Genomic DNA, 26,613 nt, shown 5'->3' with positions numbered 1-26,613 from the left:
TTTGTGCTTTTTCCAACACATATAGCACTTTTTACATCAATATCGCCAAAAAACTTTAACATAAACACCAACACATACATATGCTTTTGCAATAGAGCACTGAGAAACTACTACAGTCAACAGCAGGAGCCAGCAGGACAGAATTCAAGTCACATCTTGGTATATTATCAAAATATATCTGCACTTTACAGTCACGTGTAATCAGAGAATAAAACAATAGGCTAGTCCTTTATAGATAACATACAAGAGAGAACAAGATCTGGATTGGAATGAACGGTCATTAAATTATGTCAAATGTAACATTCAGTGTTTATACAGAGCAGCAGTTTAATACCGATTACCAGTTGCATAACACCGCCAAGACCAGCATTATATGCAGTCACTTAGTTGTTTTTTTATTTTATTTCAGAAGACGCTCCAAACACACTCCAGAAGACACAAACTACAGCAGAGTTTCAAGTCCTTCTCTTACTCGCGTGATATCTGAATCTCACATTGCCACTTCTCCAGCTAGGAAAGCAGCATAGAAACAGGCCGGGCGAGTAAGAATGATTTTTTTTTTTTTTTATTCACTCCCTTGGGGGCAGATGTATATTAGGTGGACCAGTGCTAGTGTTGGATATAATCTCAAATAATCCCAGGACACCAGTGTGCATGATTACATCTGACATCTCACTTTCAAAAATAGTGAATAAATAAGACCTGGGAATCAACCCTGTACTTCCACTGATCGTGAATATATTGCTATAGATACAGACAGCAATGTAACATTGCTTTAAGAAGCAGCTACAAAAAAAGAGATCACTGTTGAAGGACTATTGGACTTTATCATTCACCTCGGTTGCCTTGAATTCCCTGATTTGCTGTCACAATATTCAAATCCAAATGAAAAACATTTGATTGAAACAGTCAGTATGGTCAAATGCATCCATACACATATGAGACTAGTGTGGTACAACGATAAACATATCTGATCTAGTGCTGCCCCTTCTAGGCATTGACATCACTGATTACTCAAGGTTGTGCTGTTCGGGGGTTTGGAAGGATAGGCAGAGTACGGTGCTAGAACTATATGAGGAAAAACGTGCAGAAAATATATGGCTTAAAGCAGTATTCCATTCTACAGGTGTATGCACATGTCTGTAATGTGAAACAGCGGACGGCTTGGGAGGTAAAGGAGGAGGTGGAGGACGGGTCCTGTTGGCTCGGGCGGCGTCAGTTCAGGATCAGGTCCGGGGGGCCGTGAACTCAATCACTCCTCCATTCTGACACAAAGAGAAAGACACAGGATTCAACTGGAGTGCACGCGCACACGCACGCACACACACACGCACACACACACACACACACACACACACACACACACACACACACACACACACACACACACACACACACACACACACACACACACACACAGGGTTAGGCCTTCAGACTCAGCAGGTTGCACAGGTTTAGGATTCGCAGCCAGTTTATGTAAAGCCATCGCTAACTGATCAAATTTTATCCGATACATTTTCAACTAAAAAACAAAGTTTGAGGCATGGAGATGTACTTATCACATCTTGAAACATACTACAGTATTACATACATACATTTATGTCATTGTTTTGTTTTTCCACTTCATTTGACAGGTTTGTTTAACCTATTTCCTCATTTGCATTTCCTTTTAGCTGCAACCAGCAGCTCTATTAGCCTATTTAACATCCCACCCAAATCACCCATCTTGTGTCTAAAAGGCAGGAAGTAAAACAGGTGCAAGCATGACATTGATTAGGGCCCCGGCACTGGAACACCTAAATGGATTGGAAGTTCGAAACCGTAGGATGTGAAATCCGCTAATGGGTCGGTCCACAAAAAGTTCACCACCCTTTGGTGGCCACGGTTTTCGCACTAGGCTGACATTTGGCATGGAGGTCAAGTGTGTGTGTGTGTGTCATGGGGCAGTGGGGGGTGCACATTTCTAAATGCAGCGTAGCAGAGGCAGAGTAGGGTCGGCTGCTCTTGCTATCCTGCATTTTGGAAATTTACATAATGTGGTCGCAGCTATTGTGTATTTGCACTTGTTTTCTCCTTTTGTGTTTTACAATTCCTATTTAATGCCTTGTTGTAAACCTGTAAATGCTGCTTTTAGAAAAGTGCTACATAAATAAAGTTGATTATTATTATTATTATTATTATTATTATTATAGAGAAATTATTACAAATGATTAAATTTGTAATTATTTAAAAAAATCATGAACACAGTTTTGGTTTCGTTTCATTTTCTGAAAGGACAAACACTGTATGAGAGGGAACATAAGAAGTTGCAAAAAGGCATCAAACTCATCGATGCAGCAATACTGTGAAAGCGCCACACATCACTCTACAGAACAGAAGGGGGCATATGCCTGAGCTACACACCACAGGGTGATGTAAATGGACAGGGGGGGGGGGGGGGGGGGCAAAGCAGTCATGCCAGGGGGATATCATGCTCAATATGGAAAACACACACATATATACTAAATGTCATTTACCTCCTCATCATATTCATCATACTCATTAAAATCACCAAATATTGTCTGGAATTGAACATAAGACAGACATGTGATTGAGAGGAACATAGTCACAGAATCACCAATCTCAGTGTTGGACTAGCAGGCATCTTGCTCAGGTAGAAGTAGTGGGGTTTGGAGTGAAACATACAGGTTTATAGGAGCTAGAATGGAAAACAGCTGTTACCTGAGCTTTCGGGCTTGCGAGCTGGCATAAAAATGCCACCACTTCCTTCTTACCAACACCCCGGGCCTGAGACAGGTGAGGGATGACAAAGAGAATATGAATGAGAAGGAGCTTTACAGGAAGGGTTTTTATTTGTTATTTTTATTGAAGCAGAATGAGTCTCCCCAGAACTCACAACTCCTATTGCGGTCTGTCCATCATAGCCTGGTTTATTCAGATCCGCTCCAGCTAGGCTCCATATCTCCAGACCTTCCAGGTCACCACTGGCTGCCAGGCTAAAACACAGATAACAGGAGTGTTAATTACAGCATTAATAAGAACACAATCACCTTAGTTGTACTCAAGCAAATGGACAAAGTTTGATAGTTAGATGTTTGTGCTAAGATGCTTTTAATAAACATTTTGTTTGCTCTAGCAAGTTGGTGTGTTCCATTTTTACATTGCAAAAAACTGCACATATGAACTGTCTGGATCATCTACATCAAAACGTGATAAGGTGATGGTAGAAGTAAGCCAGGCAATGCCTCATATGGCTGCTGACATTGGAGATGCTGAAGAGATCCAAAGCTATGCTGCCGGGGAACATTCCGACCGTTTGCGCAAGACTGGGACAACTGGTCGCACCTGTGACATGTAGGATGGGTCACTATGTGTGGCTGAGCAACTGTGGATGTGTTCTTGTAAATGTGTGCGTTTGCTTATACATATTTACTGTATACATGTGTGCGTGTGTCTCACCTGCACAGTTCTGTGCCTGCTTCCTCCAACTCATCCCTGGAGAAGTGGGCTCCAGTCTTTCTCAGCAGCTTCACTACATCCTTGTGTCTGGGTTAGACAGAAAAACAGATGGAGAAAAATGTATCATGTAGTCCTATTATTATCATTAAAACCGATCAAAGACAAAGCACATTCTCAATCATCAACTGACCATCATTTATAATTTTACTGTTGAGAGAGAGTTACTGTTGATGATATCATGTCTTCAATTCCAAACTTTTGAATTCTGAGTTGGGTTGACAGAGGCTGTGGTGGTGTGACTGTTGCTAGGCGAGTAGGGACAAGTTCCTTACAGCCTCACAATGAACCACCCACACAGGAGTCACATATAGTTGCATTTGCATAAACAGGACAAACTCAGCACTATTCAGCAGCACTGATTTAGGGTAAAAAAATCAAAAGCTTAGTAAGCAAGGTAACGAAACCTAATTGTTTAAAGAACAGGTCTGTAGGCTGTGAACCACAGAAACAATTACATGTCCTTAAAATACACTTCCTGCAGTGTCAACCTGCTAGTATCTCTCATCTGTGAAACTGGGAGCTGGCTGGTAGGACTGGTTCAGAAGACGCTCCCCTCCATTGTTAGCTGAGACTACTTTCTCTGTGCTCTCTGCCATTCCTTATATGGGCAGCAGGTTGTAACGCCCTATGAAATGTGGATGCGGCTGAAAGCCAGTGTGAAACATGCGGACATCCTGAAAGCAATTGAAAATGCCTTCTAAAAGTTGTTGAATAAAGATAGACTTAAGGAGGACATAGCAAGCCAAGGCGTGTGTGAGTAGGCAGTATAACGACAGGCGTTGGTGGCTCAGTGTGTCCCTCTCCCATCACAAAGACAACAAGTCCATACTTGCTGTGCCAACCGTTAAAGAGGACACTTGACATGTACACCGATTTTCACCCTGAGGCTCAACATTGCACTAAAACATAAACATTCAGAGTTTGATGTGACGGGTTTTCCCCTATAGATATTTAGAGCAATGTCAATGAATGACAAAATAAGACAAAACAACTCTGATAAAAATACACACTGCCTAAATTGTCAGATGACAATTAGCCTAATTAGCTTATAATTATTGTTTGGCCTCTAAACTCCATTACAAGGTGCTCCCCTGGTTTCAAACCCCCCTCTGACAGCTGCTACTTCCCCCTTGTCATTTAACCAGAGCCAGATTTCCTACCATGCAGCAGCTCATTGAATGGACCCCCCTCTATAGCAGCTATTAGCCTGTTTTCACTTAAGACTGGGCTGAAGAGAAGCTATCAAAACGCTTGCTAATGGCCAAAGGGGGATTTTAAATGCCCAACATGCAGCTTCATTACTGCTATCATTACCCGGACACACAGATGAACAGAAACAGATGCACCCTCATGGTTTACATTTGAGGCGAGCCTTACCTAAAGCGCACAGCGTTGGATAGAGGTGTGTCCCCATAGCGATCTTTAGCATAGACTGTAGCCCCGTGACTCAATAGGTACTGCACCACTTTAAGATGGCCCTCACATGCAGCAATGTGTAGGGGTGTGCGTCCATCATAGTCACCCAGACACAGGGGACTGCCCTGTAGGGATGAAACGATAAACCACTTTAATGATAAACCGTGATCAAACGCCTTTCAAAATTATCATTAAAACCGTGTTACCATGATTACCGTGTCCCCATGATTACAGTGCCTTGAAAAAGGGGGGGGGGGGGGGGGGGGGGCGGTAGAACCGTCAAATACTGTCCTCCATCATCATCAACTAAAGCAACAGTCTCCCAGGCGCAGGCACACAGTATATCAGTACTTTTGAAAATGTTCAGCACACTTGAGCAATACTGATTGATAAGCTTGAGAACTTTGGTCACTATAATCGTGATATGAAGTTTTTCATACCGTTTCATCTCTACTGCCCTGTGCAAGAGGAAAACATGAATGCATCAGTTATACTGTACTTCACATGGTGCTTAACAACATGAATGCATCAGTTACACTGTACTTCACATGGTGCTTAACAAACGCTATATTTTCTATGGCTTTTCAGCAACACCGTGCCCTGAACCAAATGAAGAGAAGGTGGATTCATGAAAATCAAAAGGTCTGAAAAACTGAAAGATTATCCTTAACACTTTGAGTGCCACGGCCCTTGGGCAAAAGGTTGCTTGCTGTGCCACATAGGCCGCAATGCATTTTAAAACAGTCATATAATTTCTTTAATAATGACTATGTAAACACTGAACACGCCCAAATAACGATGAGACTCTCTTCTATCACCTGCAAAAAAAAGTTTATTGATCCCATTTTCCGTTCTTTAGTTATGAGCCGGAGAAGATAGCTTGATTGAACCAAAAACAGCCCTTGTTTTCTACGAGCTGAGATAATGAGCCTTTTGTGAAATTAAACATTTCAAGCACATCACTGACTCTGAAGCTAATTTTCTGATGTCTGGGTCTGTCTGGGTGAAGTGTATGCTGCTCTGCGTGCCCCCCCCCCCTCAACTGCACACGCCTCCTCCTGGGTGTGTCTTATGTGTCTGGTGGCTCTCTGCTGCTGCACACACAGTGAATGGTGCGCGACATCCAGCTTTTTGGTTCCGCGTGTGTTTGTCACGGGCCACAATGCTTCCAGTTGAGAATAATAAGACTGATTATGCGAATGTGCTGTCGCAGGTTGCTGTTGCTATCGGACACGGAGGTGCTCAGTTGTGACAGCGGATGCAGCTGCTGCGGGCACAGGCACTGGCGTTTGGCTTCATGCATGTCGATGCATACGGACGGATGCGATGCGATTTCCTTTTTCCCCAGCGACTTCTTCTGTGTGTTTGGCTACACTTTCTCTTATCAGGAGAGTGCTGTCGCCACCTAATGGGGTTTGTAAAATAGGTTATAGACCTCCAATAGCTACAATATTGTAAGAGGCGATGTAAGAAGCTTAGATCGACACCCCATCGTCAAAAAAACAATTTGGAGTTACTGACGCCATTTGGCGTCGCTGGCAGCCTACGGTAAATTTCTAATGACGCCATATGGCGTCGCTGGCACTCAATGTGTTAAGGTCAAAGTTCACCACAAAGGAGGGAAAATCTATTTATCTACTACAGTATAGAGTACGAACATGGCGAGGTTCACCTGCAAGTCATCTCCAGTATGTATCTTACAGGAATCAATGGTACACACTGATTTTACCAGCCCAAAAAACAAAGCTAGTGTTAGGAGGCAGATACAATAAGTGAGCTTCATGTCTGCTTTTAACCACTTAGCTTTTATACATGTAAGTATAGAACTCAACTCTCCTTTTTCAAGATTTGACAAACGTCGCATGAAGCAGAAATTATATGAGGTCAGAATGAAAATAAATAGATACTAGGAACTGTATGTTCATTGACCCAGTGATTGTATGCCAGACAAGTCACATACAAGCATGTGACATAGACGTACATGTGACTATTCTGGGGCGATGCTATGCTAGGCCTGCCATACCAGTCTGGTCTCATGTTTTTCATTTCAAAAATGTGCTCTGTGAACTTTGTACTGTCCTATGTGATATAAACAGGACTGCACCCTGTGTGCACACACATTCCGTGTTTCTTATACCCTCTCATAGGGCAACAGTGACCCTGGCTGATGGTCAGTGTGACAGGGTCCACTTGGGTGGATGGAACCTGCAAAACAACCCTGGTCAAGATAAACCAGGTCAAATGCTGCTCCGCCTGGTGTGAAGGTCCAGTTGAACAAATAAAGAAAACACATTTGCTTTTGATGATGATAATGTGAACTTTCCTCCTACATGGGATGGATCCAGGTCATCATACCATAATGATCCTGGGTGGTGAAAGTGATATTAGATGTTGGAACAATACGATCAAATACAGGTCATGGTCCATTTATAGTGATAGATTTGATTGTTGCTCACCATTTCCCGTATAGCTTCTAAGGCCTCTAAGTCTCCGATCTTAGCAGCAGCACATGCCAGTGAAGGTGTTAGGGCATCACGGACCGCTTCCAGCTCCTGTAGACACCATAGATTTTAACTAGTCATGAAAGCGCTTAAGTGTAAAAAGCCTTTGGATAAGAACTGAACAAGCTTAGTTTTAAACTTTTTCATTTCATGTCATGCATCAGCCTGGTCATGACAACCTTTTCAATAAAGTATGTACTTCGATGGGACCAGGAAGCTTTGTCAGATAGGGTAGTGCCTGATGAAAACCTGTTTGTCAGAAATCTTGCTAGCTGTGTCGGAGCGGCAGTGCCACACAGTCTCAGTATTGCCTATATCATCAGGCAGGGGGACAAGCAATGGAAATCAGTCCTGTGACTGCAATTGTCGTGCATTTACATTTTTTTTTAAATTTTCATTAATGTACACCTGTCCCCTATCGAACAAATAAACGAATTGAATTGGAAGCGTGTGCATGTCTTCGGTCGTAGCTGCTGGTGAGCTCACCTCCTTGCAGCTGATGCTGAGAGATTTGGCGATGACCTGGATGAAACGGCTGTCGGTCAGGGAGAGCCTGGCTCCCTCTACGTCAGCAACCATCTCACCTCGCAGGTTCTGGCCCATCATCTGCACAGGGACAGACGGACAGAAAGACACACACACACTTCACCTTTTCTTTGGTGTACCTGTGACATTTCGTTTACGCCAACTCTGGTTATGGTGTTACTCGAGTGTTTTTCTTCAGTTCTACCAGAAAGAAAGTGTTAAAATGATGCTACAGCTGAATGTACAGACCCACCTTTTTCCTGGTCTCTAGATCAAGCTCTGTCCTGGCCAATATGTAGGACAGCTTGGACAGGGCAGCCTCTGGAGTCATGTCACAGCCAGCTATCAGCCCTGCATCTGTCAAAACCTGAGGCAGTCATATGAAAGAGTGATGGCTTCATTGATTCCTTCTGTCTACCCTGATCACAAGTTTGACATTCTTCTCAACTGACTAATCCCTCCAACACTTAGTAAATATCAAAAGTCAAGGAGGAAACGTAAGCACGACTACCGACCAACTTGGCATGACCTACCTTGCCAGTGGCGTAAGACATGGACACGGACCCCCTCAGACACTGGGTGCAGTTCATGATGATGACACCGCGGTCAGTGGCCTTCTTCAACTCCTCCAGCAGGTCAGCGCGGTTATCAGGCGCGTTTCCGCTGCCGTACGTCTCCAGGACCACACCCTCCATGGGCGGCTGCAGGAAAGCCCTCACCTGCACACAGATGCAAACACAGTTTCAGACCGCAAACAGCAGCATATTTGTGTTTATCTGAACTGGCTGCCCGACTGGGTGGGCTCAAGAGCGAGGAATTAGTATTCTGTTATCTGCCCTTCCAACCACCACCACCACCCTCCTATACCCACGTGTGACCCCAACCGCTCCCCTAAAAGCCCATCTGGTGCCATCGATGCAACCAGTCTCTCAGTCAGCGGCTGACTGGCACTGGGAGACCCTATACCACACCAGTAAGCCTGGCATCTGGAGAGAGGAGATTGCTGAAATGGCAGGAAGGCAAGAACCATTAATTTTAAGATGTTAGCAGGCATAATGTCATAGGCAAGAATAGGGCTCTTAACATAAAATGCAAGAGAAGAGGTGACATTAAAACTGCCAGGTTCAACCAATATCTTTTATTCAGATCAAATTGGGATCAAGCCTCTGATAAGAATTTTGACCGAAATGATGAAAGAAGCCATCATATGGCAGAGAGCCTGGTGCCTAATCAAAACGGTGCCCATAAAGCCAGTTAGAGGGTCTTGATAGCCAACCTGGGCAGTGAGAGCAGATTGAGAGCATAAAGCCAGCCTCCCTACAGCCTCTCGAGGGGGAGGTGCAGCTAAATGTTGGAGTATCTATGCCAATCCCCGCTCTTTACAGGGTGATTGGTCATGGCCCATAACTCCATCTCATTTTTCTCTGGGCTAAGCTTTGTTGGCAACTTAGAACATGAACTGGAAAGAAATGAAATACAGCTAACAGTGAGATGCCTTGAATTAGATTCTTAGAAAAAAACAAGCCATCATATTTGAGATAAATCTTTGCATCCGTCTTACTATCGTGTGTGTGTGTGTGTGTGTGTGTGTGTGTGTGAGACGAGTGAGACTGCGGGCACGGTGGCTCAGTGGTAGAGCTGTCGCCTCGCAGTCAGAAGGTCCTGAGTTCGATTCTCGCCTGGGACACTGTGAGCGCTGTGTGTTCCCCCCCATATCTTCAGTGCCTACTGCCCAGGTGGGGTATCTCGTCGTAAGGGCCTTTCTGTCTGTGTGGAGTTTGCATGTTCTCCCCGTGCTCCCCCAGGGGGGGCAAATGTGTGCTCCGCATGCCAATAGAGCAGGCAATTGTGCGCTGCGCATGCCAATAGAGCAGGCGAGGCCACGCAGCAGCTGAGCTGCGGGCGATGCCACGCAGTGGCCAAGCTGCGTGCTGCAAGCCCTCGTAGCCGGCGAGCCTAGCCGATACCCTAGTTTGAGAAATATTGCCAAGGTTAAGTCTTTTAATTCAGCCTCAGACCTGGAGCTTTTATTTCCTCCCATCTCGATTATTGTAATTCCCTGTATACTTGTCTTAGTCAGAAAAAAATCCACTGCCTACAGTTAGCTCAAAATGCTGCAGTTCGGCTTTTAACTCAAACCAAGAAATGTGACCACATCACCCCGGTTTTAGCATCCCTGCACTGGCTGCCTGTTCAGGTTAGGATTCATTTTAAATTTATTTTAATTATTTTTAAGGCAAGGCGTGGGTTGGCAGCGGTACAATTAATACATTTTTAATCTCAATTACAATTTTGTCTTCCCATAATTATGAAAACAAGATCGAGATTTTTTTTTATATATATATATTTGTTATATATATATATATTATTTATTCCAGTTAGCCTATTTATTTATCTAAATTTTTACTTTTATTTTCATTTCTTTGTTTTTCAGTTCAATTATATTAAAAAGACTAAAGTTTTTTCAAGTTCAACAAATGATCTGGCAAAAGTCAATGAATAATCGTCATCTCGAATATCAGTCAAAAATAATCGTGATTAGGATTTTTGCTGTAATGGAGCAGCCCTAGTTGGCCCCTATCCTACATCTCGGAACTTTGAGCCCCCTGTGAGCCAGGAGGCTGCAGCCTGAGATCCTCTGGTAGGGCGTTGCTAGCTTGCTAGTCATTCTGTGGACTAGGCTGAAAACTAAAGGAGACAGGGCCTTCACTGTAAGGGCCCTTCCACTCTGGAACAACCTGCCAGAGATCAGGCTTGCAGAGTCAGTTCCCCGTCTTACTTCACTTCTTAAAACACATTTTTATTGAGCAGCTTTTAATATGTGATGTTTATTCTACTTTGTTCTATTATTTTATATTGATTGCTTGTGTGTTCTTTTTTATTGAGTATTTTACACGATTGTTTTGTATCGATTGACTGTTGTGAAGCACTTTGTTACTTGTACTGTATTGAAAAGCGGTATACAAATAAAGTTATTATTACTATTCCACATGTGGTTTCTCCCTTCCATTTCTTTCCCCACGTTGTTCAACGACAGCGGCAAAAGAAGAGGACTTGTAAATATCAGAAACAGACATTCATTAATTGCATTAAGAGATTAGCCTATGACAGTGGTTCTCAAACTTGCTCACGTCAAGGACCCCTAAACTGACACAAATTAGACCACGGACCCCAAATTGAGAAGATTTGTCGCAGGGTCCCCCATCTTTGCATTTAGATGTTGCAGAAAGTGTTTGAAAACCATGACCAAAATAGCCATACATTCTGTCATTGTGTTACTTATGGATGGAATTATAGTGAAAATACATTATTCCTCTTTTTGCTGGGGACCCCCTGGAGGTCCCTGGACCCCACTTTGAGAACCACTGGCCTATGACAATAAAATGTCATAAACTGTTTCTATCTTCCAAAAGCAAACCATAGACTCAGAAGGTTTTGTTTTTGTATTTCTTCTTCCTTTTCTTCGCAATAAGGAAAAAACTAAAAAACAAAAACAAATATAGATCATAATTTGGAGACTGGGTGAACCTTTGGCATTTATGCAAATAATTATAATAGACAAGACAGGTAATCAGTGATCTGTAATTGAAAGTTTGTTTTTTAGATTTTGCGGTTGTTGTTGTTGCCATTCTTATTAGATAGCTTCAATGGAAAGAGACAAGACTGGGAGAGAGAGGATGACGAGCACATGAGCAAGGTCCTGCACCTGAGCTCCAGGACACCATGGGATCAATGTTTTTATGTTTCTGACCCTGCACAGCTTCCTGCTTATGCGGGCCACCAACAATATTGGCTGATTAGCCAAGAGTCAAGACTATATGATAGGCATCAAGCTATGAGCCATTGAAAGAAAAACGTATACAGTATTTTGTAGTTTTTACAACTAAGGACCCAGGAGAAGAAGTAACTTCTGGACTTCTGGTGAGTATGACGGAGGGGGAATCAACATTGCTAGTCCAGTTCAAGAGCTGTATCTCCAGCATATCATGACATGAACTATTCTCTGGTAGGGAGAATGCAGTGGTGGCATGCAAGCGGAGAGTCAATCCACACAGCACATTGCATCACCCTCTCTCTCGGGAGCCACTTACAGTAGCAGCAGTGATGCCGGGGAACAGCCTGAGCAGGCCCACATTCCGGTTCAGCTCAGTGTTCACTTGGAACTTTGCTGTGGTGTTGGCCCTAAACACTGTGTCCCAATTGACTGAGGGGGAAGATGGAGAGAACAGTATCAATATCAATAAATCAAGATCAATAAAGACCTGCTGGACATCAACAGACTTTTTTTTGACACATAACATGACACACCCATTACAGTCCTTGATTACTTTTGATATCCACTTCAGCGTTGGCCAGAGGAGCCAAGTTAGGAGAGCAGAAGGCATTGAAACTTCCAGAATCCACCTTGGTCACACGATTGCCCCTGTGGAGTTTGTTGTGGAAATACAGGCACACCTGAATGCAGAAAGAAACAGGAGTTTGTTTTATTCAATGGAGAAACCTTTGCTATACTACCGCAAAGAGAAATTCCCTTTAACACGGCCGAACTAAAGACACGTGGTAACTCAAGTAACCTGATCTAAGCATGGCATGGATTTAACCAGGCCCATTACAATACACCAGTCAATAAAAACACATCAGTGTCCTCATCAACTGACGCAGCCTTCATCAACACGAGGCGGTATAATAGATGCAATACAACAAATGTAGTTTTACTACACATCAATCTTTACTTACAGACAACTTCTCTTCCTGTTTCTGGTCATTATTAAACACATCTGGCTGTGTGTGTGTGTGTGTGTGTGTGCGCGCGCTTTTCTGGTCATTGTTGTTCAGTATGGTGAAACACATCTGGCTGTGTGTGCGTGCGTGCATGCGTTTCTGGTCATTATTGTTCGGTATGTTGAAACACATCTGTGTGTGTGTGTGTGTGCGTGCATGCGTTTCTGGTCATTGTTCAGTATGGTGAAACACATCTGGCTGTGTGTGTGTGCGTGCGTTTCTGGTCATTGTTGTCCGGTATGGTGAAACACATCTCTGTGTGTGTGCGCGCGCGCTCGCTTTTCTGGTCATTGTTGTTCAGTACGGTGAAACACATCTGGCTGTGTGTGCGCACGCGCGCTTTTCTGGTCATTATTGTTCAGTATGGTGAAACACGTGTGTGTGTGTGTGTGCGTGCATGCGTTTCTGGTCATTGTTGTTCAGTATGGTGAAACACATCTGGCTGTCGTTTAGTCTAGGGTGGCTTTTGCATGCAAACAATGCTCATTCTCACACCCGTCTTCCTAGAACATGGATGAGATATTCTCTGCTGCCTCAAAACATGAACAGTAACATTTCATCTTTCCCTAAGAAAGCGTAGTGATAAAGAGAAACTAACACTGCACATTCACTGCTGGGAATCATCCATTTTCACATCCATCCTCCTTTTCTTTCATTCACAAATTAAACTGCTCATAATTCCTCCGTCTTTAAGATCAGTGAAGTACCACCCAATCCAATGACATTGAGATGAGCGGCTTTTCAGGTGCCGGCATCCCCGTTCACTCGCCTCAGGAATGACAAACTGTCCAGCAATCAGCAGCGCCCCCAGGAGGTTGTCTCGGCCATCGTTTCTCATCTCATAGATCGGCACCTGAACACAGGTCGTATCTTATCTTTAGAGGGCAGTAAACACTTACAAGTGCCCATAGAGGTGTTTTCTTTGTTGGAGCTATGAAGATAGCAGCTCTTACCTGTGAGCCCGTGAGAATGATTGGTTTGCCCAGGTGTTCACACATGAAGGACAGGGCGGAGGCTGTGTAAGCCATGGTGTCTGTACCATGGAGGATCACAAAACCGTCATAGTTCTCATAGTTTTTCTGCAGCCAGACAACAAATGAGGATTGCACATCGTGAATCATTTCAGATAGTGTGATCTGTTTATTCTCACGCAAATGTCTTTCTGTATACTGTGGTATTATGTGCATGCTTAGAAAATGAATGAATACAAGCTTGTATAATTGATTGAGAAAAAATAAAAGGTATGCTGTATGTCAATTTACGGTTATAGAGTAAACCCTAAAAATGAAATTAATATGGCAGCAATTACCTCAATGTCCTTTGCAATTCTACACCAGTCGTCTGTAGTCATATTGCAAGAGTCCAGCAAGGGGCAATACTCTAAAATGGAGTAGACTATCCTCTTATTGTCTTTATTCAGCCTGGATAAGAAACAAATTATCTATATGAGTTTCAATCATCACATACAAAATCCCACGTAATTATATGGCTTTAGTCATAGCAGGTGCAAATGTTCACTCCAAGACATACTGACAACACATAGTTAAACATGAAATTAGTTTCGGGTTATTAAAGCATTCTTTCTCTTGGTTGCGTTCACTTAACAGAGTTGGACCAAGTACTGTTTAAATGAGAGAAGGGAGTACTGTACAAAGAAGGGTAGGGGAATGTTAAAACCAAGCCGACTTTATGACGCTTGACAAAGTCTATCTAGCTGGGCCTTCTGTCTCAGCAGCATGACGCCAAAACCTGTTTCAAAGCACACACAGAGAACGATGGAGGTGCGATGAAGGAGGGGCATGGCTGGCACATGTTGGGGAGAGAGAGCAGCACTTCAAAGTTGAACATTTTCCCTTTCCTCAGGGTAAGGCCCTACTGTTCCATTAGGCATTACCTTTGTGTATAGTAAATACTGGCAAAGCTGAGGGACAGAAGGTGGCTGGTTTGTTCTTGAAGATTGCTTGAGGGTTGTTTGGCCTACAGTAGACCTTTGTGTCCAATAAAAGACCTTTTAGAAAAAAACCTTTTCCATCCCAATTATAAGAGGTCAGCTCAGGCTTGCTTCACGGCGTGTATACATATTTATGTTAGGCATTCCACCTGCGACACTGAATGAAGAAGCGTGCCCGGCTAAGCAGCTGTGAAAAGATTTTCCCCTTTAATCTCCCTTTTAACGCAATGGGGTGGGACACGGCAGCCCCCCCCACATTACCATAGGGCAGCCTCTTAACGCAGAGACGGGCTGAATGGAACAGCAGGGGGAGGAACCCCTGCTAGCCTCAGTCCACCTCACCAGGGGCCTACAGACACTCTTCCAATTAGCCCTAAGTCCACACTCAGCCCTACAACATATGTTGTTGATCATCTTTTAAAGCCAAAGTGCTACAAGAAACAATATTCAAATCACCAATTATTCATCTGGCAGTGTAGCCTCAAGTACAGCAAGGCTGCACATTAGCATATGAGCGCTAAGATGCCCCATACCCTGCTACTAATAAAAGGAGCAGTGGTGTTTGTGTTGGGGGAGGGGGGGGGCTTAAGAACTGGCATAAGAAGGTTGGCGGTTGGGGCAAACTGCCTTGCGGCTCGCCTCTCAACATCAAATGAATAAAGCTTTTCAATAAATCAATAAACGAATTCCCTTGGCAATTACATACTATCAACAGCAGCAGACTCATTAGACTTGCATATGAGCCTATTTCAGTTGATGTGTTAACACTGTATAAACTCAATGCTGAGCAAATATTTAATAGGTAAATCATGCAAAAAAACAAGCAAGTTAATAAAAAGAACATGCACAATTGCAAAATTAATTATGATTTATATAATTATTAATATTTAGTTTGTGAAGGCACTATTAGTATATGTAAACCTGGTTAGGGTTCCTAAACATCGAGATATTTAGCAAGTAGATAATTAACAAAAATGGAGATGAACAGTAATTCGAGAAGAGTGCTACTACTGTATGAGGGTAGACATGTGAAAACTCCCTGTGTAGTTACTGAAGCTGTGTAAAGTGATGCCCAGACAAGCAAATAGTAGTCTTACAGAAGAAGCACTACTATATGTGCCAAACAGTACCACCCCCTTCCTTGTTCAAAGTCTTGTTCAAAACAGGCTAGCAGTGACTGTTGTGTGGCTTCTTTATCTTTAGGCTGGATTCACACAGGATCCAGCGCTCTGCATTGCCCCCATGAAAAACATGCAGTGCTCGTACAGCCAGGAAGTACAGACGGATCCTACTTTGGGGGGGATGCAACCCGACGTCACACTGCAGCTGGCCAATCGCATAGATGCCCACACACAGCTCTGCTCTGTCTCTTTCGTCTTCTCTCTTCTCTTTCTCTATCCCAAAAGTCTCAGCTGTATCTGTAACATTTCCTGGACCAGCAGGAAATGTTTCAACAACACGGCTCCGATATACGACTGAAAGCGATCAGGAGGAAATGGTAAAATAGCAGATATATAACAGAAAAAAAAAGAAAAAAAGAGAGAAACTAAACTAAAGATACAAAATAGCCTACAGCCTTTTAAAAACAACTTTCCCTGGTTCGCTCGCACAGCTGCTTGGGCTGGATCCTGTGTGAATCCAGCCTTACCCTATACAACCCAGCACACCTTCCCCCCCCCTGGACCTGAGGCTGTCACAGTAGGGTAGCGGTAGAATGGATGGGCAGGGGGGCTGGGCACTGCGCGTCTGCATGAAGATTCAGGAAGTTCCAGGCAGGAGACTGTTGAGAGAGGTTTGAGGCAGGGAGTCTCTGCCCTGGACTCGGCCTCTATCTGGAGGAATTGTGACCTGACCAGCATCCCGGTCACAAGGGGGTCATCTGCCTGCTCCATAACACTGTCATGCACCATGTCAGGAGATTAGACACAGCATGGATCAAACACGCTAGAGGCAGCAGTTTCACCTTTCTTTCACCAGGTGGGCAACAGCAACTTGTCGCAAACTATAAACTTCCTTGACGCAAATGTGATGCAGATGCAAATATTATAGAAACATTATGTATTAAGGGTAGTCATCTCATCTGCCAGATATTAAAAGCAGCTGGCTCCCTGGTAATATAGGTGAGGCGAGCAAGAGCAGAGTAACACACATTGGACCCATAGATGCTCCATGTTGTAACCTGCAGCTCTGTGCTCCCATGTCCCTTTCTGGCACTTCCTCCTATTGCCAGAGGCCACATCAGCAAGCGTTTCCTGCCAGATAAGCACTCCTTGACATTTGGTGGGAAAGAGAAAGCACAGACATGAAACCACTCTCAAGCACAGTACAGGCACACATGCTACCCGTACTACAGCACCCGCACAGTGCAGGCACACATGCTAGCAGACAGTACTACAGCACCCGTGAAATAGCCGGTCAGCATGGCGCGTCGGCTTCCTGTCGAGGCAACACAAGCAGTTAGAGTGGTAAAATTGTGTTGCTACTCTTGGGGAGAACAGTGAGGGGGTTTGATTCAATCTCTGCTTCTTGAAATATGAAGTGGAGCTTACGCTGCATTATGATCATAACACCAACTGCAGTCTTTGGTATAAAACTAATATTCATATCAATAAAGTGTGTTGCAATCAATTCTAACATGATTTAGTCTATACTGTACAACCAAAAACTTGACTTGCACAAAGATCTGAAAAGCACATCTATGATTTCACTCTCTCAACGATGGACTGCAAATATGAATTTATCTCAAATGTGATTTAGGACTATTAAATCCATCTCGAACACAGGGAGGGCTATCCCTCAAATGACTAAGGCAGCCATATAACTTTGGATTTGATCAATTGTAAATAAAATTGTGGTTATTGGGAAGACAAGTAGTCTAGTAAATCTATTGGAATGTTGTAGGGTTTTTTCATTATGAATTATTTGGGTATTGTTGGGTATTATATTTATTTGAATCACGTACACCACTGCAACGCTACATGCATAGTCAAAGAATGGAGGATTAAGGTGCCGTGTCCACAGAAAGCATTTTCTGAGCTGCCAGCTCCTTTCTGCAATAGATTTTCTACAGAGGCGATAGGAGCGCTCCTCTTCCCAGCAGCGCGCCTGGTGTTTCAGCGCTCTCTGTGGTATTTTTAGGCGAGGCCCTCTGGGTCCCTCAAGTAGAAAACATTGAAACTTTTGGAGAAGAGCGCTGCTCATCAATGTGAAATTAGTGACATTTATTTATTTGCAGGATCCCCTTTAGGTGTACCATCTTGTTTTCAAGGGGGTCCTGACAGAGGCCATAAGATACAACACAGTATGCAATGCATAACAGACATGGTTACAGTTACAATAAGACAATGGTCAATGGTCACTGTCACTTTTTTTGACCGACCAATTGAAACAGAGGAAGAGGCAGGACTATTTATTATTATTATTATTAAGTCTTATCTTGTTGGGTCGATGTTAGCTTGTTATTTACCTTGTATGCTAGCCAATATTAGCTAGTATTAACTGTCAGAGTTAATTCCGTGGCTGTGTGTCTATGCACGTTGGAAGCGCTCTGGGCTTTCATGTTTTTTACATCCAAAGCGCTCGGCTAAGAAAAAAACACTGTCTGTGGACACGGCCCAAAATAATTAATCTGTCACATGAGTCATCATGACAACCTTATGAGTTCATTGTCAATTATTTAGATTTTTTAGAATTTGTATTTGTATTTAGATTTTGTATTTGTGTTATTTTTGTATTATTTGTATTTTCATTTGATGTAAGACTGATCCTCATGCAAGTTCACAGAGGTTCCTATGGAGGGGTGGAGGCATCAACACCTTCCTCAAACTGAAGTTCAGACGCCATCGCAATCCACCAAGACATTCCAACTCTACCATCGTAATCATGTTCAGTGTCATAAAACATCCTACAACTACAGTCAGGTGATGATGTGTAGTCCTTGGCTCCTGAATGCCTATTTGCAATTGTTAATAAGTCATGTTGGAGGTTGACAGCTAATAAAGTTGCAAAAGGCAGATATAATGTAGACTCATCTGTGTTGAGCAAAGCTCATGATCCTAGCTGCTGGGCAACCCATTTGAAACATTGTTTAATTTAAAAAAACTTGAGGCCATGACTCTGAAAGATATGGTTGTCATTTTGTGTAAACCTGACTTGTAGGAATGATACGGTATTCAACAGACAGACATTAAATACAAAAAAGACGAAGTGGAACTTACGGCAGGACCAGGGTGTTTTCAGGTGGCTGATAGTAATCATACAGACAGGTCTGCTGGGCATACTGCTCATCATGGAGGATCGGCAGCTTGCGCAGGCTCTGCACAAAAGCATTGGCGCAAGGGGCAAGCACTGTGGGTGACAGCAACAGAAAAGAGGCACCACTGTGACATTTTCTTGGTTACTATATCGCGACAATCACTGGAAGAATATAATATTTTCTTAATGTGGCAAGGTTCGAGGGGGTCACTCCCTCATTAATGTGATGAAATAGTTGAAGGCAATGGGTTAAGTCAGTGGTTGCCAACCCTGGGGTCGCGGCCCCAAAAAGAGGTCGCCTGGAAGTCAAATGGGGTCGCCTGAAATCCCCCCACCAAAAAAAACAACAACAACACAGAGGACTAGCGACACTTTTTTGTTCAGTTTGTCAGGATTCTGAGAATACAGTCAGAATAAAGTTAAGTTTAATGTCAGAAATCAGGGGGGAAAGTCAGAATTCTGAGATTAATGTCAGAATTCTGAGAAAAAAAGTCAGCATACTGTTACATGTGACACACCACTGATTAATTATGATTCATTCTAATTTAATCCTATTCACCTGTAGTGTCAAAAGGGCCATTTTGGCCATTTTCGTTTTTTGCCCGGTATAGAGATTTTGGCACACATCCCATCCAAGTTGTTCGCACTTCGCAGGGCTCATATTAGTCTATAATAGTTGAGATATTCTCTCCTAACTGAAGTGCATAGATTTCTGAGCATGGTCCTCTACTACAGTATATTGTTCAAATTCCTAATTGTCAGTTCAACTCTAGATGACACGAAAGTTCTAACTTTGCTTTAAGTCCAGAAAGTTTAAGTTAATAAATATATGTCAATTCCTGTGTGTTGTTGTATGGTAATAAATTGCCATTCTGAACAATCTGTAGTTACAACAGTTTATATGCTAATTTATGCATATTTAATGATACTAGGCACTCGCCCGCCCTGCAGCTCGTCGAGCTTGCCCTGCAGCTCACATAGCTCAGCCGCTGTGCGGCCTCACCTGCTCTTATGACATCACTGATGATCACTGATGATGTCACAACTTCAGATCACTGATGACATCACAACTTCAGATCACTGATGACATCACAATCGCTCTTATGACATCACTGATGACATCATCAGTGATGTCACTATGACATCATCAGTGGGACAAAAATGTAAACAGAGAAACAGAGAGAGCCCACATTGCCAAATTTATATAGATATATAGATATTGCCTAAATTGCATATTACAAGAAAAAGCCTAATACCATTTTTTTATGTGAAGATGAAACTGGTAGAAATTCATGAATATGTCTTTGAAGGGGGGGGGGGGATCCCATTCACTTAAAAACCTGGCCATTTGGGGGGTATTCGTCAGATATAAATTTTGGCACACATCCTAAGTCCTAGACTACTGATGATATTACCGATGTTGTACCAGAATCTGAATGCCTGGGCCAGGGTCATTTGACAAGTGGGGTCACACGCCAAAAGTCTGCTGCACACAGTGGCCTCTGCTGAGGTGAATTAACCGTACCGGTGGTGTGTAAGGTTACACTCTTAAATAAGAAGTTAAAATTTAATTATGTAATTCAAGTTTTGTCTATAATCCCTATACAACATTAATCAATGAAGACATGAGAGAATAGGGAATGTATCATTTCACCACCACATCAGTCTCATACTGAACCCTAGTGGTAAATTTAAGGATGGCATTGTGGCAGACTGAAAAAATCTTTTCAACAGTCAAACCTGCTGGTTAATGCAAGCCTGCAACTCATAAATCATGTGGCAACAACTCAATATATTAAAGAGCATGGTGCAGGTAAAAAAAAAAAAAATTACAGTTAGGACTCAAGATTCTTATGAAAATATCCCCAAAAAACAAAAACAAAATGAAAACATGCCCCCAGGGCAGAAATATGGAGAAAAAGGTGGCATTATAATGCACATGTTAAAAAAATGGCATCTGTGCAGATAACACCTGTGATGACACTTGGGCTACTGTACTTACTGTAATAATAATAATATACAGTCAATGTGTACAGCAGAAAACATTCCAAAACACCAGACGTACGATAATTATCGTATTTGTACGATCATTTACCACCAAAACCAGCATTTTGACCCTCTGTCTGGTACAATAGTTTGACACTGCCCAGAATGTATTTCGGCATTGACAAAGGCAACTGTTTACTTTCTGTTTAGTTTGGGCTCTATCTATTGGTAATATGTAGTAAAAACTAGTTGACCCCCAATATGCAATGGGTTTTTCAAAATAACACCTATTTGGAAATATAATTTTGGGACCGACCATCTCAGCTCATGTAAGCCAGTTGCAGAATGGTCTGAGTCGGATAACTTTATCGTCGGAGACGGACGCAAGTGGCACTCGCTGGAGCTCAAGAGGAGAGCAGTTTCACCTACAGAGGGGAGGAGTTTTTGCTGCAGAGTGGAGGTGATGTACTTCAATGATCGGCCTCTCGACGGGCGGACAGAGCGGGACAGACGGTCGGCGTACGGAGGTAATGTTCCGAGGGAACATTTGATTATTGTGTATTAAAATCGTCACAGGTGTTATTGCTAGATTTGTGGGTTTTTATGTGCCAGATGCCTCACAAAAACCAGTCTAGATGCAGCTATGTGTGGGGGAAAAACAAAAAACAAAAGAGAATCCTAATTGCTACATAAAAGTCCTACATATTAATTAGGGCTGTGAATCTTCACTGGCCTCACGATTTGATTACGATTCAGAGGGCTACGATTCGATTCAATTATGATTATCGATGCATCTTAAATCGATGCATCCCTTTTTTCCCCAATACATGATTTATTTTTTCTCACTTTCTTTTTTCTCACTGTGTGGCTACTTTTACAATAAAAGTGCATTTAGAATTGCATTGTATTATGATCCATAATTAAAATAAACAACTGCATGTACTTCCATTCTATTTGATTTGATTATAAAAAAATAGAATCGATTTTTGACATTTGTGAATCGATGCAGAATCGTGCAGGTCCGCATGGCGATGCATCTTATAATCGATTATTTTTGACACCCCTAATATTAATGCAAAGTGGTGTCTAACCTGCATTATGCTCTTTAAGCATGGAGACATGGTGAAGTGGCATTGGTTTAGTATTTTGTTCAACCAAACATTGGTCTGGGCAAGATGCATGATCTAATTCAATGGTTCTCAACTGGTGGGTCGGGACCCAAAAGTGGGTTGCGGGGCCGTTTTGAGTGAGTCGTTTTGAGTGGATGTGTGTATGAAAAAAAAGAGTACTTTGAGTACACAGATGTCGGCGTGGCCAACATTGCTGTCTTTCAGAGGCTGTAGTGGGCTCACTTTTAAAGCCAGAGTGAAAACTAGAAGGCGTAAGCCGTAAGGCATCGGCATTGGTACCAAACATGTCATGCTTGCTGTGAGCATCACATGTTAACTTGTTTAATTTGCATATAGGCATTAAGGAATCAGAAATTTGGGACGCGACTTAATGACTAGGATAAATGTGGGTTGTGAGCCTAGACCAGTTGAGAACCACTGATCTAATTGACATGAGTCTTGGTGGTACCAGACGTGGTGGTGCCAGCATCTCAGTAACAGCTTCCCTCCTGGTATTGTCACTCTTGGTATTGTCACACTCTAACCTCTCTAGAGTTTACAGAGAATGGTGCGATAAACCAAAAAACATCCAGCTGATTCATTCAAATTTTCAGCTGGTAACTCCATGCATGAAAGCGCATAATCAGGTGAGGCATTACTTTCAGCCTCATTTGCCAGACGTGATGTCTAGCTATCATGTGCCTGTACCAAGCTGGTACCAAGCCATCAATCAATCAGCTCTGTAAACATCATAGGCTAAACAGTGAGGTGGGTCAGTGGTCTGGGATGCGTGCCATGTGATTGCGATGTCCTGGGTTCAGGACCGGCCTGGGACCTTGTCGCATGTCACCGCTCGCTTTCTCTGCCCACTCTTTCCTGTCTCCCTTCACTAAAGACTGTCAATGGCAAAATATATATATATATTATATACGTATATATGTATATATTCATCTATGCTTTGCTGTAGCTACTGCTAGTGCTTTAACTTTGAAAAAGGGTAACAATGTCAAAAAAGCTTAGTGAAGTAGTTTGGGGTGAAATTGTTCTCTCGAGTGCTTGCAGTTGCAAAGGGCTTATGTGAGGACATGGCCACATGAGTGTTTACTGAAAAAATAGGATACCTGAAAAAAGCAGCAAGTGGGGTAGATCATTGAGCCGTTAAATGATCATTGACCGTGGAAATTACAGGGCCAAAACTAGGCTGGATCACAGTCATTCAAATATGAACTAAGATTTTCCAGAAGACCTTTGCTTTGCATGGCCAAAGGTTATGTTGACAAGGGCATTTCTCTCCCTTTACCTTTCTGAACAAGATCTTGTGATCTTCTCATCATGGATCCTAAATTTAGGTTGTTTGATGTCTGTGTGTTCCAGGGTCAGTCATATGTCTCATGGTCAGGGTCATATGTCTCTCAGCTGCCAACATCTCCCCTCTCATTTAAAGTAGTCCCAAAGAATTTTCCATGGTGCACACAAAGTGCGACTTGGTCACAGTTTTCACAGCTGAGCTCTGTCTGAGGACAGTGAGTTGGCTATGCTCCGTCTAATAGTCTGCCTGCCATTTATTTGCCACCCATATAAAAAATAATAATAGATAAATGCGTAAATCAAATAAGGTGATCCCCCCAAAAAATAATCAAATGATATTTCTTAAAGAATATTACATAATTTTTCACTATAGGCTACAGTTAAAAACAATTTTTGTTAGCATTTACTACGTCCACATTTCATATTTGATATGTCCAGTGTCCACCATCCACCTTCACAGCTTGCACTCTGTCTGGCATCAATTCGAGAATCAAACAAGAAAACAAATTTGACTCTGATAGAATTGAAAAAACACCAGGTCTGTTTCTGCTTAATCTGCCAGACAAGAACATGCTACTTAAGCCTTCTAATACGAGGGATCAGCAGAGCAGCATTTTGGTAAACAAACCGCGTCACTGGGTGGCAACGGCAATGGTACCCTATGGAGCCCAAGTGGCGCGAGGCTTGAGTGTCTGACTCTAGCCAGTTAACTCGGTTTTCATTTTAAAAGCTGCGACAGTTCACGCAACTTTAACAGGACATGCATATAACTTAGACATCAAACTCTTGAGCTACTTCTGCTCTCACTCAGAATGTCAAAATATAAGCAATGTCATGTATAGTTTTTGAGATATTAACGTTTGTTTGACACAACTCATACTATTAACTGCCACAGGGTTCCGCATTTCTGGGTGACAAGTGACGTCAAGCTGATTCGTCCTATAGACTGCTCTTCCAAAAACTTGTCTTTTTGGCCAGAAGGTGTGTTCTTGTTAATTGGATTATGGATAAGCCTCCTACAGTCAGCCAGTGGTACGTGGTACCAAGAAATATTTCGGGTCTTACCCATGGAGAGACTCTGTGCTAGAGCCAAGGGTGACCTAGGGATCTTTGACAGGATATGGAGTCCCTTGATTGGTTACCTGCCTAACGATCAGCTCGCCCTTTTGCTGGGGCTTTCAGGGTAACCTGTTCTGTTCCATCCAGTTGAAAGGAGGACATCTTTTATTTGTACATCCTTGGTTTGTGACCTTTGCTGTCTGGGGTTATCAGTGATCTGTGACATCATTTGTTGTGTGATGGGAAGCTACTGTGAACTCTAACATGAACTCTGTTGTATATTATTCTTTTACCACCGTATGAATGTTCTATAACATGAAAAAACAAGAAAGGACCAAAGAAAAGAAATTGAGAATCCATATTTTTCCAGCATTCTTTTAGAGCATGTAAAATTGTTGTAATGTTACAGTATGTTTCACCTTTTCAAATGACCCCAAAGATGTTCCACGGGGTTGAGGTCTGGTGACTGTGGTGGGAAAGCCATGCAAGTCAGCAGCACTCATTGCTCTTCTTTGGTCTTCAAATAGGCCTGGCATCGTTCCAATGCATGTTTAGGGTCTACTTGGCAGAAGGCGATAGCATGCCTCTGCAGAATAGAGTGGTACTTTTGCTTGGTCGATGTGTGGTTGATCTTGTACAAGTCATCAACTCGGGAACAGGTGAAACATCCCCACAGCTGAATATTTCCACCACCATGTTTGACGAGGATTTATGCACCGTTACCAATCAAACATTCTCCAACTGCAGTTGTTGCAGAATGTTTGATTGGTGTGCCATGAGCTTCTGAATGATAGGCAGTCTGGATTTCAAATAAATTATGAGCACATGGTTGTGTGAAGACAACACAATATGGGTTTCTTTCAAATTAGCAGACATCAGAGCATTTGCATTATTATAATGGATCAACACATTCAGTCAGGTGCGAATATGCCAGCTCTAGGCAATGTCAACAGCTCCAGAGAATACACTAACCTTTATGTATGTAGCATTCTACTTAGGAGAAGGATATTAATAAAAATGTAAGAAATTAATTAATACAAACGAACAATAAATAAGACAATTTCTTGTTGCAGAGTTGACAGTCTGGAGAATGCTTGTTGTTTGATGCAACAATTGAAGCTGGAAGGACAGGATGTTATTGCACCCCACAGGATTTGTTGTTATGCCCAGATGTTGTGCAATACCTTCACTTCAACTAGTAGTTATTCATTGAGAGAATCTGTGATGTTGCTCCAGCTGTGCGATGTTGTTGCTTTACTGTGGAAACATGGCATCATACTTCACTGCACTTATCTACAGCAGGTGTAGTCTACCTCAGGGGTTCCCAAACTTTTTCACGTAAAAGGATCCCCAAATAGCCCCAGGGACCCCCATCTGAGAATAGTTGTATTAACAGTAACTCCTGGGTGGTGAGAGATAGTTAGGCTAGCCTAGCCCAGAATAGGCATTTATTAATTTGGATGTCTGACAGTCCTCCCAATCTTGCTCATTCATAGGCTAGTGGATAACTTATTTTATCTTAGGATGCTGGCAGCTGACTTGTGCTACGTTAGTTTATTATAGTCAGTTTGCTGTTCTGTATTGCAGTAACGCTAGCATGCAAACATAGCTAACGCTATATTTAGCCCGTTCACATAGCCTAGTAGCTTCAATTGGCCAGTATTAACGACTTCGTGCCGCGCTATTTGAAGGGTGTACGTGACGACCGCCAGTCCGAATGATGGAAGTTAACGTTCGGAGTGGCAGCATGTCGGAAAGGCAAAGGAACCCCACGTGAGACATGGGATTAACCCGATGCCACATGTCAACACCCACTGAGCTAACAACTAGCTAGCTGACACATTAGTCAGTCACCACCACTGCACACATTGGAATCCGTTAACAAGAATAAAATAGATTAATATCTAACGTTACCGTTATCGTGAAGTGTCATTCCAATAGTTCCTCCTGTGTTGATAACCATAACTCGTGCCTCGGCACAGGGGGAAATGATGGGTTCCAAGGATTCAGACAGGTTACTGCAGCTCGACAAGTGTCTCCTTCGGATTGGGAACGTTGCATTTCCGCGGTTGAGGTTATTTTGCGAATGAAAAACGTCGTGCTCAAAATGGTTCAACTTCGGTTGAGACAGCGCCCGGGCGAGGGATGTCATGTTGTCTGACACCGAGGAGGGATTGGAGATAGACCTCTTCCATTCCGCCAT

General features: G+C 42.8%; 1 protein-coding gene across 2 annotated transcripts; it reads right to left on the bottom strand.

The window, feature by feature from the left end:
- aspg (asparaginase homolog) lies at positions 1-26,613 on the bottom strand (the record flags this gene model as incomplete). Of its 2 annotated transcripts, XM_083633405.1 has the most annotated exons (17): positions 1-1,265; positions 2,722-2,787; positions 2,897-2,996; positions 3,460-3,546; positions 4,897-5,060; positions 7,392-7,487; positions 7,616-7,747; positions 7,923-8,042; positions 8,215-8,328; positions 8,495-8,680; positions 12,053-12,165; positions 12,290-12,416; positions 13,513-13,596; positions 13,697-13,822; positions 14,053-14,164; positions 18,912-19,041; positions 26,325-26,613. In XM_083633405.1, the coding sequence occupies 17 exons, from the start codon at positions 26,611-26,613 to the stop codon at positions 1,227-1,229; spliced, it is 2,085 nt and encodes a 694-aa protein (XP_083489531.1). In that variant the 3' UTR covers positions 1-1,226. The 2 variants fall into 2 exon arrangements, with proteins under 2 accessions (XP_083489531.1, XP_083489532.1); XM_083633406.1 differs by lacking the exon at positions 7,616-7,747.

This window comes from Poromitra crassiceps, assembly GCF_964638095.1.
Source record: "Poromitra crassiceps genome assembly, chromosome: 3".
Classification (NCBI taxonomy): Eukaryota; Metazoa; Chordata; class Actinopteri; order Beryciformes; family Melamphaidae; genus Poromitra; species Poromitra crassiceps.
Note: the sequence above shows the minus strand (reverse complement) of the source record. Positions and strands in the feature narration are given on the sequence as shown.